A 16,182-nucleotide genomic window follows, 5' to 3' on the forward strand; every position below is an offset into this window, starting at 1 on the left:
TCCCATACCATTCTCGTAGCTTTTCTTTGCACCGCTTTCATTTTTTTAACATCCTTCGCAAGGTACGGCCTCCAAAACTGAACAGAATACTCCAGGTGGGGCCTCACCAACGACTTGTACAGAGGCATCAACGCTTCCTTTCTTCTGCTGATCACACCTCTCTCTATACAGCCTAGCAACCTTCTCGCTACGGCCACCGCCTTGTCACACTGTTTCATTGCCTTCAGATCCTCGGATACTATCACCCCAAGATCCCTCTCCCCCTCAGTACCTATCAGACTCTCACCGCCTAACACATAAGTCTCTCGTGGGTTTCTACTCCCTAAATGCATCACTTTGCATTTCTTCGCATTGAATTTTAATTGCCAAACCTTAGACCATTCTAGCTTCCTCAGATCCCTTTTCATGCTTTCCACTCCCTCCCGGGTGTCCACTCTGTTGCAAATCTTAGATTCATCCGCAAATAGGCAAACCTTACCTTCTAACCCTTCGGCAATGTCACTCACAAATATATTGAATAGGATCGGCCCTAGCACCGATCCCTGAGGCACTCCACTACTCACCTTTCCCTCCGAGCGAACTCCATTTACCACCACCCTCTGTCATCTGTCCGTCAACCAGTTCCTAATCCAGTTCACCACTTCGGGACCTATCTTCAGCCCATCAGGTACAGGTAGGGTTACCATTTTGTGTCCTCTGAAAAAGAGGACACATGTCACGCCCCCTACCCCGCCCCCGCCACGCCTCATGCCACGCCCCCTTCAGGTCGGGTTCCGCCACGCCCCCTTCAGGTCGGGTTCCGCCACGCCCCCCCCCCCGTCACATAGTCCCCTCCCCCCCTCACTTACTATCTAGCCCTGGTGGTCTAGTAGCGTCTTCTCTTCGGGGCAGGAAAGAGCCCCCTCTTTCCTGCCCGAAGCGCTGCCTGCCCTTGCCTGCTGCATCCTCCTCGGTATGGCTGGGGATTCAAAATGGCCACCGAGAGTTGAAGCGGCCTCGCGAGAGTTCAAATCTCGGCGGCCATTTTGAATCCCCAGCCAGACCGAGAAGGATGATAGACAGGGGAGGCAGCGCTCCGGGCAGGAAAGAGGGGGCTCTTTCCTGCCCCGAAGACGTCACTAGACCACCAGGGAACATGGTAAGGAAGGGGAGGGGATGGGAGACCAGGTCACGACCCACGGCGCCGATCGCGCGCCCACCGCACGCACGCGCCTGCCCGCACCCGCGCCCACGTTTGTCCAGAAATCCGGACAAACGTGGGCGCGGGCAAAATCCGCCGGACGCCCCGGACATGCCCTCAAAAAGAGGACATGTCCGGGGAAATCCGGACGTATGGTAACCCTAGGTACAGGCTCTGAGTCGGTAGAGCGCCACGGCTGGGAGGCAACGGAAGACTGCAGGTGATGAAAGACCGGGACCAGGGCCCGGGACACCAGGGAGAAGCGCCTGCTGGCCATGGAGCCTCGGAGGCACTGTGGAGCAAGAGACATTAACTGGCTGTCAAAAGAATCAGCGGTTTTGTTTTGTTGTGCGCGGGAGGGTCCGTTACGTGAAGGGGGCAGAGTGTGGAACTCCGCGTGTTTCCTTACTCCTCCCTCTCCCATTGGACACTCGCCGCAGCCGATTCGTTGCTCCCTGCATCGCAGCTCCTCCCTGACGTCACTATTATCTACTCCATGAAGCAGACCACCTCCGGCGGATGCCATGCTTCCAGGCAGCCTCAGAACGTTGGAGGTGAGAATTATATAGGATGGGAACTACATCCCCATGCATGTCTTGGGGCAAAACTGGAAATGGATCAGCTTGTCCTGAAGAAATGGAGCTGCTTTGTAAAACTGACATCTGGTGAAGCTGACGAGCTCCAAATTACCAGGAACATGTTGAGCCTGGCCTGGTTTTACCTTCATGACATGCTAGGACTTGGCCATGTTTCTGGAGGAATTGGATCCATGATTTCAGAGACGCACTGAGAGCAAAACCAGGACTAACAACCTGTGCTGAAGATCAACAGTTATCTGGTATGATGTCCTGCCATGGGAGTGATGGAACCAGCAGACACAGATGAAAACTTAATCAAAGACAGACATTTACATTAAAGCAGAAAGTCTGTCAAAAATGTACTTTCGGATAATTCAGAATAAATCTCTACCTAAATCATATATGGATCCTCAGAAGCTTAGTCGAGATTGGGTGGTGGAGCTGGTGGTGGGAGGTGGGGCTAGTGCTGGGCAGACTTCTACGGTCTGTACCCTGAAAATGACAGATACAAATCAAGGTAAGGTATACACAAAAAGTAGCACATATGAGTTTATCTTGTTGGGCAGGTCTTTTTCTGCCGTCATCTACTATGTTACTATATGTTACTCTGTTACAAGGATCTGCATATTAATCACAGTTTTGATTTGGGTACCAGTATCTGAATACGTAGAGAGAGAGAGAAAAAACGTTTTGGATTGTTTGGGGGTGGGGGGGAGTTGCTTAAATATCTCTCATATCAAATTATTTTGCCACTTTCTAGAATATACATAATCCAAATTTCTTTTCTGATCTTGGTGCAAAACATAAGCTTTCTGGACATGGAAAAGTTGAAGAACATATATGCAGTTACATCAGGTTGCCAGGCCTCAAACAGCCAGACATGAATTTCCTAAAGAAAATATGATCCATATACAATACCAGGAATAAAACAATCAGTTGTCAATGAATTAACTTATTCTTGATAGTTTATGGCTTGCATCAAAGAAATATCCATATATTTTAGAGGTTTCTGCAAACTTGTGCCAAAGGCAGTCAAAAGCATTGCATGTTGAATATGTAATTAGTTGGCTACCTTGGAGGCATTTTAGTAATAGCCAATCTGTGAGTAAGGGAGGCATGGCTAAGATAGAGAGGTTCAGGTACTTAGATACACTGCATGAGAGAGGAGAGAGAAACTCCTTCAAGTAGGAAGAAGGATTGAAAACATGGATGAGAGGGATAGACTTAAAAGTGGCATAAGGATGGCTTTCCCAGAACCAGAGTAGCAAATGTTTTCTGTAATTTGGCTATGACTGAAACAGAAAAAAGTTTTTGGTCACCCTCTAAACCTGATTGTCAATATCATCTATATATATAAAAGGCAACCCCAACGTTCTGAAGCCTCCACGGAAGTTGAGGCGCCCGAGATATCCGGTGTGCCCTGGAGTGTCTGCACCGCCCTCGCGTCAAAACGTCATGACGTCGAGGGCGGAGCTATAACACTCGAGGCCCGAAACCAAAACGCCACAGGCACGGCCACGGAGGCGCAGCAAAAAAAAAACAAAAAACAAAACCCTACCCACACACAGCGACGCCAACACCGAACAAGGCAAGTAGCTCGGAGGGAGGGAGGGGGCCCCTTGCTAGCGCCCGTTTCATTGCCCTCAGAAACGGGCATTTATTCCTAGTCTCTTATATTTTATGATGATATGTATGTGTGATGGTTTTCTTTTATCTAGTTTATGTTCTTTTGTATTTATATCAATATTTATTTCTTAGGCAATGTCTTGTATGTCACCTAGAGCCAGCTTTAGAATTAAGCAGCTAAAGAAATCCAATTAAATAAATTGTGTGAGAATCCCCCCCCCCCCCATTTATTTTATTTATATTTTGTCTTCCACAGTGAAGTCGTTTTATGCAGCTCCCGGGCCACTGTCATGGTGTACGATGATGCTGGCAAGAAGTGGATCCCGGCAGGCACTGGGCCTCAAACCACCAGCCGGGTTCAAATCTTCCACAACCCAGCCACCAACTCCTTACGGGTTGTAGGCCGCAAGATGCAGCAGGACCAACAGGTACCACTGCAGCGTAGACCAATGATCTTGTAAACCACTGACCATTTGTCCTGCTCAGAATGTAGCTATTTGCAAAGTGAAATATAAAATGAGAACTCCACGCTCTCATCTTGGGATGTTGTGAGGTGAATTATTGTAAAGGACCTCTGGGAACAAAGGAATTTTTCCCAAATGTCTCCAGAACACTGCCATAGCTTCTACTGCTAACAGTACCTAAGAAAGAAAAACAATAGGTGCATATGCTGCATCTGTTTTATACAGGCAACATATATCTGAATTAAGGAGTAACTTATACATGTGTATGCTGATAGGAATAGGCACAGATATATATTTTTTACAATTTATAGGGCCGATATTCAAAGTTCTGCTGAAATTCGCAGTTAGCACTTAATTTGAAGCTGGCTGTGTTGGTGGCGTTCCAAGGGTGAGTCAGCACATGGCTACTTAAGTGCTGATATTCAGCCCTTAAGTGGCCAGGTTTAGCGCATAAATGGGACTGCATTAAAGTCTGTCCTATTTTTATACGCTAACCCATAGCCACTTAGGTGCTGAATATCAACTTCATCAGCTATTCAGTCGAAGCCTGCACAGGTCCTGGCTTTGAGTATCCAGGAATAACTCCATTGTCGGTGAGCAAAATGCTCACTGCCGCCAGCTAAATATCGAACCCTTTGTGTCTAAGTGCCAGTTGTGCCATTTACCTTTCAGAATACCTATATGTATATGGCATGAGTAGGTGAAGGTTTTCTGTTTACCTTCTTTTATGCTCGTGTATCACTGGCCACATCAATATTCAAGGGAAAATCATATGTAGGTTTGCGTTGATTATTGTGGCAGATACAACATAGGTCCACCACAAACTGTTGCAATCAATAATATCAACAAGCAGTATAAACCTTTCCCACATAATATATAGAAGGAAATATATTATATAGGCGGTAAAAGCCTCAACAAAATATAATATATAGGAGGAAAAAGCCTCAACAGACTCCACTTCAGTCTTTCTGCTCAAACAAGCATGGAGTTCTTGCTGTCATCATCAGCTAAAAAAAAAACTTCCTGTAGTGCACAATAATTCACTGCAAATTTTCAAAACAATACACACTTAACTTAAAAGTGAAGTGGGTGATTTGAGCATTTTTAAGTTAAGTGTGTATTTTTTGAATATTTTGAAAGTTTACAGTGAATTATTGTGCACCTCAGGAGTTTTTTTTTTAGCCAATGAAAACAGCAAGAACTCCATGCTTGTTTGAGCAGAGAGATTGTGGAGTCTGTTGAAGCTTTTTCCTCCTATATATTATATTTTGTCTATACACATGTGGGAAGGGTTTATACTATACTGCTTGTACATGCAACATAGGTTCACTATCTTGCACCTGCTTTTTGGGCAGGGAAATGTTTACTGGAAAAGAGGGCACACACATTTGAAAATGCAGTCTACTTGTTTAAGTACCTAAGGGTACTTTGATCTGAATCAGCCTTTTGAAATCTTTTAAAACATTGTTCTGCATGTCCAAGTGACATTCAAAATTATTGTACGAGCTTAAAAATAAATTAAATAAATCAAGATTCCTTGTCATCAAGCAGATGAAGCCATCACATATGGGTTGTGTCCATCAACCAGCAGGGGGAGATAGAGAGCACTCAACTTTTCACAGTGCCTCATGGCCAGCTAGCTCCACTGCCTCTTCAGTATTCTCTATCTCCCCAAGCAGGGTGGCTTTGAAGGCACATAGGTCAGCCCCTTCCTTGCCTTACCCATGCCCCCGTGGATGTGGACATATTAGCTTGCTTTTCCCTGTCCTTTCCCACTCAGTGGATGCAGGCACATTGGTTCGCCTTTCCCTGCCTTTCCCACTTATCTGAGCCTCCGGAGTGTTTTTATTTACCTCTTCCATATCATCATGCCGATCAATCCATAGACTGGTGGGTTGTGTCCATCTACCAGCAGGTGGAGATAGAGAGCAATCCTTTTGCCTCCCTATATGTGGTCATGTGCTGCCGGAAACTCCTCAGTATGTTCTCTATCTCAGCAGGTGGTGGTCACACACAGCAGCAGCTCTGGCTAGGTCTCCAAGCCTAATTCTTAGGTTTTGTTGAGTACCTGGGGTTGAGGGCTCTTCTTGAGCAAGTGCAAACCTGGTGGTGCCAGGTCCCTCCTTTTCTCCCCCCTCCCGCTGGCTCCGTTAAAAAAAAAAAAAAATTTGAACGTCCTTTAAGGGCGTTTATTTCAACGTTTATATCAGCGTTTATTGCAGCTGCTCACTGGGACACCAGTTCTTTATAGCTCGGAGCGAGAAGCAGGTAATTTTACCTTTTATAGCGGGCAGGGGATTCCCCGTTCGTTCTCCACGTGGCTTATGGCGTCGGAGGGCGAGGGTGCGAAGATTCGCTCCCCGGACCGCGTGTGTGCGTCTAGCGGCGATGCGGGGGTTTCAAAGCCTGAATCGCCTTTGTTTGGGCGTCAGTTTGGAGTCCGGTCAGTGTCCCGGTTCTTCCTCCGGTGTGGCGGTTTTTTCCCGCCATAAATGCCCATCCCCCGCTGCTCGCCCCCCCCCCCCCCCCCATTTTGGCCGGCCACTCTGCTTGGACGGCTTCTTCTTGGGCCGCCCTCGAGGTGGGAGCCGTTAATGCTATGGTCGCCCTTGATTCGGGCGACGGCAAGAAAGCGGTGAAAGTTAAGCGCTGTTCTTTCCGCGCGGCTCCTTCTCAGAGTTTCGCGCCGGATGCCATTTTGGATGCGCAGCATGTTCCCCCCCCCCCCCGCTCTTGCGAGCGCCGGTTGAGGGTGTGTCTAGGGCCATGGCCCAGGCGGCAGAAGTGCACAGTCTAGGGGGTTCTCCCCTGAGTTCATTTTGCTGCTGCATCAGGCTTTTCTTATGCTAAACGCTGCCCCGGCTCCCCCCTCTGATCAAGGGGTTGAGGCCTCCGGAAGCAAACACCCTCGGGTGGACTTCCAGGCCGTAGAGGACTCTGTCTCCTCTGATGTAGATGAGGGCAGCGTATCTGAGTTCTCCCAACGGTCCTTTGGGGATTCCTTGGAGGAGACGGATTCCCGCTCGGATGGAGCGGATGACCCCTCTGCAGCACGGATCTTTCGCTCAGAGGATTTGCCCAACCTGTTAGTGCAGGCCATGAGCATTTTGAAGATTTCCTCTCCGGAGGACGTCTCTCCCTCAGCCTCTGTTGGCTCTGCCATTATGCTGGGGACGAAGCGCCCACCTAGAACCTTCCACGTGCATGAAGCCATGCACACCTTGATTTCGGCTCATTGGGATTTCCCAGAAGCGAGCCTTAAAGTGGCTAGGGCTTTGTCCCACCTCTATCCTCTGCCTGAAGGTGAATGGGAGGCCTTTCTTGGGCCTACCGTGGATTCTTTAATCACTGCGGTGACTAAGAAAACGGCGTTGCCGGTGGAAGGTGGCACGGCCCTAAAGGACGCCCAAGACAGGAGATTGGAGAAGGCTTTAAAGTCGTCCGAGGCGGCTGCTTTAAGTTTGCAGGCCTCAGTTTGCGGCTCCTATGTGGCAAGGGCGTGCCTGACGCTGGTGCAGCGGGCTTCCCCCTCGGATCCTTCCTTGAGGGCTGATTGGCCAGCCCTGGAATCGGGCTTGGCCTACTTGGCAGACTTGCTGTATGATGTCTTGAGAGCCTCGGCTAAAGGTATGGCTCAGACAGTCTCTACACGGCGGTGGCTTTGGCTAAAGCATTGGTCTGTTGACCATGCCTCTAAGTCTCGCCTGGCTAAGTTGCCTTTTAAAGGCAAGCTGCTCTTTGGGGTCGAGCTGGACAAGATTGTGACCGATCTCGGCACGTCTAAGGGCAAGAGGTTACCGGAGGTCAGGGCTCGGGCCAGTGGTACCCACCCCGGTTCCTCCAAAGGACGGTTTCGGGAAGCCCGTCGGTATCGCCCGGGCAAGTCGGGCTCCTCTGCCCCCTTTTCCTTCATAAGGAACTTCTCCACCAAGCAGCATTCCTTTCGCAGAGACCGCCGTCCCGGAGGTGCTTCCTCCGGTCCTCCCCCAGGGTCTCGTACCCAATGACGGGGCGCTGGTCCATGGCCCAGAGCAGATTGGAGGACGCCTATCCTCGTTTCTGGGCGAGTGGACTAGGGTAACTTCAGTCGCTTGGGTGCTGGAAGTCATCAGAGATGGCTACAAGCTAGAGTTCTGCCGACCCTTAAGAGACAGGTTTGTGCACTCTCCCTGCAAGTCTCCGGTCAAAGCTGTGGCAGTGCAGCAGACTTTGGACAATCTGATCAGCTTGGCAAGGGACGTTACTCCATTTACTTTGAGGTTCCAAAGAAAGGAGGTTCTGTCCGGCCTATCCTCGACCTCAAAGGGGTCAATCGGGCCTTGTAAGTTCGGCACTTCCGGATAGAGACTCTCCACTCTGTTATAGTGGCAGTGCAGGCAGGGGAGTTCCTGGCATCCTTGGACATCAAGGAAGCTTACTTGCATATTCCCATCTGGCCTCCTCATCAACGCTTTCTGCGTTTTGCAGTTCTGAGCCGACACTTCCAGTTCAGAGCCCTCCCGTTCGGGTTGGCTACTGCTCCGCGGACCTTCTCCAAAGTAATGGTGGTCATCGCGGCCTTCCTTCGCAAGAAAGGAGTACAAGTCCATCCTTATCTGGATGACTGGTTGATCCGAGCCCCCTCTTATGCAGAGTGCGGCAGAGCTTCAGACTGGGTGATTGCTCTTTTGAGCTCCCTGGGGTGGATCATCAACTGGGAGAAAAGCCAGCTGCGCCCGACTCAGTCCCTGGAGTATCTGGGAGTTCGATTCGACTCTCAAGTGGGCAGAGTGTTCCTGCCAGACAATCGGATTGTCACGCTTCAGGCTCAGGTGGACAAGTTCCTAGCAGCCTCTCCTCTTCGGGCTTGGGACTATGTGCAGCTGTTGGGCTCTATGACGGCCACGATGGAAGTAGTGCCCTGGGCCAGGGCCCATATGAGACCTATACAGCTCTCTGTGCTGCAGCGATGGACTCCAGTGTCAGAGGATTACGCTGTGCGCCCTTCTCTTGGATCCGGCGGTGTGCAAGGCGCTGAGCTGGTGGCTGAGGCCAGACAAGCTGTCCACAGGAATGCCTCTTATGACCCCGGAGTGGGTTGTCGTCACGGCGGACGCCTCTTTGACGGGCTGGGGAGCCCACTACTTGGGAAGGACAGCGCAGGGACTCTGGTCCCCTGCAGAGGCAAAGTGGTCTATCAACCTCCTGGAACTCAGAGCCATTCGATTGGCGCCTTTGGAGTTTCTCCCGGTCCTGGCGCTGAAGCCAGTACGGGTCCGGTCGGACGATGCCACGGCTGTGGCTTATGTCAATCGCCAGGGAGGTACCATGAGCGCCCCTCTAGCCAAGGAGGCCATGAAGCTATGCCTGTGGGCGGAAGCAAACCTGGAACAGCTGTCGGCGGCCCACATTGCGGGAGTCATGAATACTACTCAGGCCTTCTTGGACATCACGAAGCGCTGGGGCCAGCCGAGCCTAGATCTGATGGCCTCATCAGCCAATTGCCAAGTGCCGCGCTTTTTCAGCAGAGGACGGGACCCTCGATCTCTGGGAGTAGATGCTCTTCTCCAACAGTGGCTGACACAGGAGCTTCTCTATGTGTTCCCGCCTTGGCCCATGTTGGGCAGGGTGCTAGGCCGGGTGGCAAAGCATCCGGGCCAGGTAATCCTGGTGAGTCCAGATTGGCCCAGACATCCCTGGTGTGCGGACTTGATCAGGTTCTCAGTGGACGGCCCTCTGCAGCTGCCAGCGGAGCGGGGCCTGTTGCATCAGGGTCCCGTGGTAATGGAGGATCCCTCCCCCTTTGGTCTTTCGGCCTGGCTATTGAGCGGCAGCGTCTGAGGAAGAAGGGCTTCTCAGACAAGGTCATCGCCACTATGCTGAGAGCGAGGAAGCGCTCTACTTCTACTGCTTACGCCAGGGTTTGGCGTACTTTTGCATCGTGGTTTGAGGCAGGCTCACTTTCTCCCTTCACTGCTCCAATTTCTTCAGTATTGGCGTTCCTGCAAGAAGGTCTGGAAAAAGGCCTGTCGCTCAGTTCCCTTAAGGTCCAGGTAGCGGCTCTTGCTTGCTTCAGGGGTCACCTGAAGGGTGCTTCCCTGGCCTCGCAGCCAGATGTGGTACGCTTTCTCAAGGGAGTTAATCACCTGCGCCCTCCTCTGCACTCAGTGGTACCTGCGTGGAATCTCAATCTGGTGCTAAGAGCCTTGCAGAAGCCGCCTTGTGAACCCTTGTCAAGGGCATCTCTGAAAGACCTGACGTTGAAAGCAGTCTTTTTGGTGGCTATCGCTTCAGCCAGAAGAGTTTCCGAGCTCCAGGCGCTATCATGTCGGGAGCCCTTTCTGCAGTTCACTGAGGCAGGAGTGTCTATTCGCACAGTGCCTTCCTTCCTGCCCAAAATTGTTTCTCGTTTCCATTTGAATCAGCAGCTCTGTCTACCCTCCTTTCGTAGGGAGGACTACCCAGAGGAGTACTCTGCTCTGAAATATCTAGATGTGAGACGAGTCATCATCAGATACTTGGAAGTGACCAATGATTCCGGAAGTCGGATCATCTGTTTGTGCTGTTCGCAGGTCCTCGTAAGGGTCTGCAGGCTGCCAAGCCTACAGTGACACGATGGGTCAAGGAAACCATTGCATCGGCTTATGTGGCCGCGGGGAAGGTGCCGCCTATCCAACTGAAGGCTCACTCCACTAGAGCACAGGCGGCCTCGATGGCAAAGGCCGGGTCCGTCTTCTTGGAAGAGATTTGTAGGGCGGCAACTTGGGCATCGGCTCATACCTTCTCCAGACATTACCGCTTGACTGTGGTTGCTCGGGCGGAGGCCCGGTTTGGAGCTTCAGTGTTGCGGTCAGGAATTTCTATGTCCCGCCCTGGGTGAGTACTGCTTCGGTACATCCCACCAGTCTATGGATTGATCGGCATGATGATATGGAAGGTAAAATTATGTATCATACCTGATAATTTTCTTTCCATTAATCATAGCCGATCAATCCATAGCCCCTCCCAGATATCTGTACTGTTTTTATTCTGGTTGCATTTCAGGTTCAAGTTTAGTCTTCAGTTCCTGTTCAGGAGGACTTCGTGTTCAAGTTTTTTTTCAATTGGATTCTTCAGGAGTTGTGACGATTTTGTGTTACAGTGAGCTGCTGCATTTCTCTCCCCTCTGTTTTACGGGGCTGGATTGAGACCTAAATCCTGCCGGCGCTCCCTCCCGTTTCGTGCGGCTGTAGGGCAGCTTTGTACCTCTCCCGCTTCGGCGGTGTTAAGGTTAGTCAGCTCCTCCCGCGGTTGCAGGATAAGCCAGATCCCCCCCGCATCGGCGGCTGTGGTGTCCCTCCCCCGCTCCGCAGGGATGAGCTGGACGGATTCCCCTCCCCCACTTGTGTGGGGATGAGCTGGGTTGATTCCCCTCCCCCGTTTCGGCGGTGGTGAGCTGGGCAGAGTGTCCCTTTGTGGGTGTAATTCTCTAAGTGCTGAGTCCTGCAGATGGATCTTTGATATCGACATACTGAGGAGTTTCCGGCAGCACATGACCACATATAGGGAGGCAAAAGGATTGCTCTCTATCTCCACCTGCTGGTAGATGGACACAACCCACCAGTCTATGGATTGATCGGCTATGATTAATGGAAAGAAAATTATCAGGTATGATACATAATTTTACCTTTTGCCTCTGCTTTCCTCACAGCGTTAAAAAAATAATAATAATAATAATTAAAGTCACGTCACGCTTTAGCGCAGCGATCTTGGAAAAGAGGTCTTTTTTCTTGAGATTCTTCTGCAGGACCAGAGCTGTGATACTCGGTCTAGTGAGGTAAGAGTGTTTTCTGACTCCTCCGGGGTGGGCCCGCGATTTTGGCGCGAACCGCCATTTTTGAATTTTACCGCCGTTTTTGAATTTTACCGCCGTTTTCGGCGATGGCTGCGGAGACTGTGAAGCGCTGTTCTAAATGTGGCAAGCGCAAATCAGCAGCGGAGCTCTGTAATTCGTGCTGTACAGACGGTAGAGCCGGCCCGAGCATGGCAAGCGGCGATCTTTCGCGCTCTGAGCTGGCAGCGGACGCCATTTTGGATTTTCCACATGGCGCGACCTCCGTTGCGACGGAGAGCCCTGAATCGGGGGGGTCCTCTGAGTGAGGCTAATAATAGAGCTGATAGCCCTGGGCAGGATCCGGGCGGTCAGGGAGCGGTTTTCTCCCCTGATTTTGTTTTAATGCTGCATAGGGCATACATGCTTAAAAGAGCTCTTCCACAGGGATCTTCGGACCCTCTGCCTGCCCTCCCCCCCCCCCCCCCCCCCCCCCGGTGGATCCTGGCCTTTTGGAATTGGCTTTGCTTGTTTCTTATCCTCCTGATAAATGCAGAAGGGCTAATTCCCCTTCTGAGTGTGGCGCACCCCCCTTTTTCCCCCCGTGGTCGGGCTATGAGGATTCTGAGGGGTCTGACAGAACTTCTTGGGCTGAGGAGCCCGAGTCGGGTGCAGAATTGCCACAGGAGCTTGATGATCTGTCTGCGGTGAGGATTTTCCACCGCGAGGAGCTGCCAGCGCTTATTTCAGATGCCTTACAAGCCCTCTCGATTGCAGATCCTGGGAGTGTCACAGCCTCCTCTGTTAATCCAAGGATGGCTACTACCAGAAAGCCTGCTCGAGCCTTTCCTTTGCATGACTCCATCCAAGAGCTTATTTCGGCTCAATGGGCTGACCCCGAGGGACCTTTGAAGGTTGCCAGGGCTATGGGGCAGTTATACCCTCTGAGTGAGGAACATTTGGCTCTCTTTGCAATGCCTAAAGTGGATGCCCTGGTCACGGCTGTGACAAAGAGAACTACCCTCCCTGTTGAAGGAGGTGTTGCCCTGAAGGATATTCAAGACCGCAGGCTTGATTCAGCTCTGAAGCGGTCCTTTAATTTGGTACGTCTCACTGTTCGGGCGTCTGCATGCAGTTGTTATGCTGCTAGAGCCTGCCTGGCTTGGTTACAGCAGGCAGTGGAACAGCCCGGTGATGGAGCGGAGACCTTATCTGAAGTGGCTCCACGGATGGAGTCGGCCTTGTCCTTTTTGGCTGACGCCCTTTATGATATGGTCAGAGCTTCGGCTAAACAAATGGCTGTAGCAGTGGCGGCTCGCCGCACTCTTTGGCTACGACATTGGGCGGCGGACATGGCCTCTAAGCAAAGGTTGGTGAAGTTGCCCTTTCAAGGCCTTCTCCTGTTTGGTGGGGAGCTGGAAAACATTGTTAAAGGCCTGGGGGATTCCAAACCTCAGCGCTTGCCCGAAGATAGGCCGAAGCCTTCCTCTAAGGGTCAGGCGGTTCGCTGTTCTTACAGACCTCGCTTCCGTGAAGCTAGAAGGTACCTCCCGGGGCGTTCTGCTGGGTTCACTTCGCGTGCCCGCTTTCAACAGAGAAACTCCTTTCGCTCGGACAAACGTTCCGCAGCTGCCGGTTCAAGGCCTGGAGTTCAGGGGCGACCCTCTCAATGATGGTGCGCCAGCCCCCTCCTCGTTTCCTGTCATCGGAGGAAGACTTTCCCTCTTTTTCGAGGAGTGGGCCAAAATCTCCGCAGATCAGTGGGTCTTGGACCTGATCAGACACGGATACCGAATAGAATTCGATGCCCCGGTGAGAGACGTGTTTGTGGAGTCCCGATGCGGTTCTGCTGCCAAACGGGCGGCGGTAGAGGAGACTTTGCACAGTCTGTGCCAGATAGGGGCTGTGACCCCGGTGCCTCCCGCCGAACGAGGTCTAGGCCGCTACTCCATTTACTTTGTGGTGCCACGAAAAGGTGGGTCTTTTCGCCCGATCCTGGACTTAAAAGAGCTAAACCTGTTCTTAAGAGTGCAGCATTTTCACATGGAAACGCTGCGCTCCGTCATTGTGGCGGTACAGCCAGGAGAGTTTCTCACGTCTCTGGACCTGAAAGAAACTTACTTGCACATACCAATTTGGCCCCTGCACCAGAAGTTTCTGCGGTTTGCGGTGTTGGGAAAACATTTCCAGTTTCGGGCCTTGCCTTTTGGCCTCGCCACAGCTCCCCGAACCTTCTCCAAGGTAATGGTGGTAGTAGCTGCCTTTCTCAGGCGAGAGGGTATCCGGGTTCGCCCGTACCTAGACGACTGGTTCATCAGAGCAGACTCAGAAAAAGAGAGTCATCTAGCTACAGCCAGAGTGGTTTCAGTCCTTCAATCTGTAGGCTGGGTCGTAAATATGGCCAAAAGTTACCTGACCCCCTTGCAATCTCTAGAATATTTGGGGGCCAGGTTCGACACAGCCTAGGGCTATGTGTCTCTTCCCGAGCAAAGGCAGTGCAAGCTTCAGAATCAGGTCTGTCTGCTCTTGAGGATGCCCCGCCCGCGAGCTTGGGACATTGTCCAGCTGTTGGGATCGATGATGGCCACCTTGGAAGTGGTGCCATGGGCGAGAGCTTTGCAATGCCTAAAGTGGATGCCCTGGTCACGGCTGTATTCTCTACTTCAACGATGGTCTCCAGTATCTCAGGATTATCAGTGCAGACTTTCTTGGCTCCCTGCGGCCCGCCTCAGTATGGAGTGGTGGCTCTCGGACAGCATGTTGCGGCGGGGAATGCCGCTGGCGGTCCCCGATTGGTGCCTAGTGGTGACAGATGGCAGCCTGAAGGGCTGGGGTGCACATTGCCAGGGGAAGCATGCCCAGGGTCTGTGGATGCCCGACGAGTCGGAGTGGGCTATCAACCGCCTGGAGTTGAAAGCGGTGTTTCTGGCTCTTCTGGCCTTTCAAGTGACCCTGGAAGGATTGGCTGTCCGAGTGATGTTGGACAACACGACAGCAGTAGCCTACATAAATTGACAAGGCGGCACTCAGTGCAGAGCTCTAGCCGCGCAGGCCGAGCAAATTTGCCACTGGGCCGAGCTGCATCTACAGTTCTTGTCAGCAGCTCACATTGCAGGTCAGAACAACGTGCAAGCTGACTATCTAAACAGGCATCAGATCGATCCAGCGGAGTGGGAACTAGCAGACGATGTATTCCTGCAGATATGTGCCAAATGGGGCAAGCCAGTGATGGATCTTATGGCGACCAGTTCCAATGCCAAAGTCCCGTGCTTCTTCAGCAGACGGGAGGGATCCTCGCTCTGCCGGGTTGGATGCCTTGGCTCAACCCTGGCCACTGGACTTGCTGTATGTCTTCCCTCCCTGGCCCTTGATAGGGCGAGTGCTCCTGCGGATTCGGCTGCATCCAGGAGAAGTGGTGCTCATTGCCCCAGATTGGCCCAGGAGGCCTTGGTATGCGGACCTCCGACAGATGCTGTTGGAGGCTCCCTTTCCGTTACCTCTGGTTCCGCACCTGTTGTCACAGTGTCCGGTGGCCATGGAGGATGCTTGCCACTTTGGTCTTATGGCATGGCGATTGAGAGGGCGCAATTGAGAGATAAAGGCTACTCAAATAAGGTAATTTCCACTCTCCTGCAGGCCCGTAAGCGCTCCATTTCCGTGGCTTATGCCAGGATTTGGCGCCAGTTTGAAGTCTGGTGTGTTTCAAGAGTGCTTTCTCAGTTGCGGGCTCCTGTCTCGCCGATTCTGGACTTTTTGCAGGATGGTGTACACAAAGGCTTGGCCTATAATTCCCTGCGGGTGCAAGTGGCAGCATTGGCCTCCCTGCGTGGCAAGGTTGAAGGCGTGCCCTTAGCTGCTCATCCAGATGTATCACGGTTTCTTAGAGGGGTGCTTCGGCTCCGTCCTCCCGTGCGGGCACCTTGTCCAGCTTGGAACCTGGGGTTAGCATTGAAAGCCCTTCAGGGGGCTCCCTTTGAACCGCTTCGGCGTGCTTCAGAGAAAGATTTGACACTGAAGGCCGTCTTTTTAGTGGCCATTACCTCGGCGAGACGGGTGTCAGAGCACCAGGCGCTGTCCTGTAGAGACCCTTTTCTGCAATTGTCAGAGTCAGGGGTCACGGTTCGGACCGTGCCTTCCTTCATGCCTAAGGTGGTTTCAGCGTTTCACCTAAACCAGCCTGTTTTTCTTCCCTCATTTGTTGAGGAGGAGTTTCCAGATTCATTTGGGCAGTTGCACCTTTTGGATGTGCGCAGGACTCTGTTGCAGTATCTGCGAATTACAAATTCTTTCAAATTCTAACTTCCAGGTGCTGGGACTGAACCAAGCTCCTACAAAAAGGACAGGTTTATTCTGACCCCTAAATCCCATACTTCTCAAATTGACTGGTGTTAGGTGCTGGGACTGAACCAAGCTCCTACAAATAGGACAGGTTTATTCTGACCCCTAAATCCCATACTTCTCAAATTGACTGGCGTTAGGTGAGAAACCTACCTGATATTGTCTTAAATTTTTAAGGCTTGTTGCTTAATCAATTTAATTAGCACT

The 16,182-nt window shown here is 51.6% G+C and overlaps 1 protein-coding gene across 2 annotated transcripts in view; it reads left to right on the forward strand.

The window, feature by feature from the left end:
• Window positions 1–16,182, forward strand: part of VASP (vasodilator stimulated phosphoprotein) — a 183,422-nt gene that overhangs the window by 81,801 nt on the left and 85,439 nt on the right. For both annotated transcript variants that reach the window (XM_030220022.1, XM_030220023.1), the window contains exon 2: window positions 3,641–3,812. In XM_030220022.1, the coding sequence (XP_030075882.1) occupies window positions 3,641–3,812 (172 nt within the window). The remainder of the gene's footprint in view (window positions 1–3,640; window positions 3,813–16,182) is intronic.

Source organism: Microcaecilia unicolor, chromosome 11 (genome assembly GCF_901765095.1).
Source record: "Microcaecilia unicolor chromosome 11, aMicUni1.1, whole genome shotgun sequence".
Taxonomy (NCBI): Eukaryota; Metazoa; Chordata; class Amphibia; order Gymnophiona; family Siphonopidae; genus Microcaecilia; species Microcaecilia unicolor.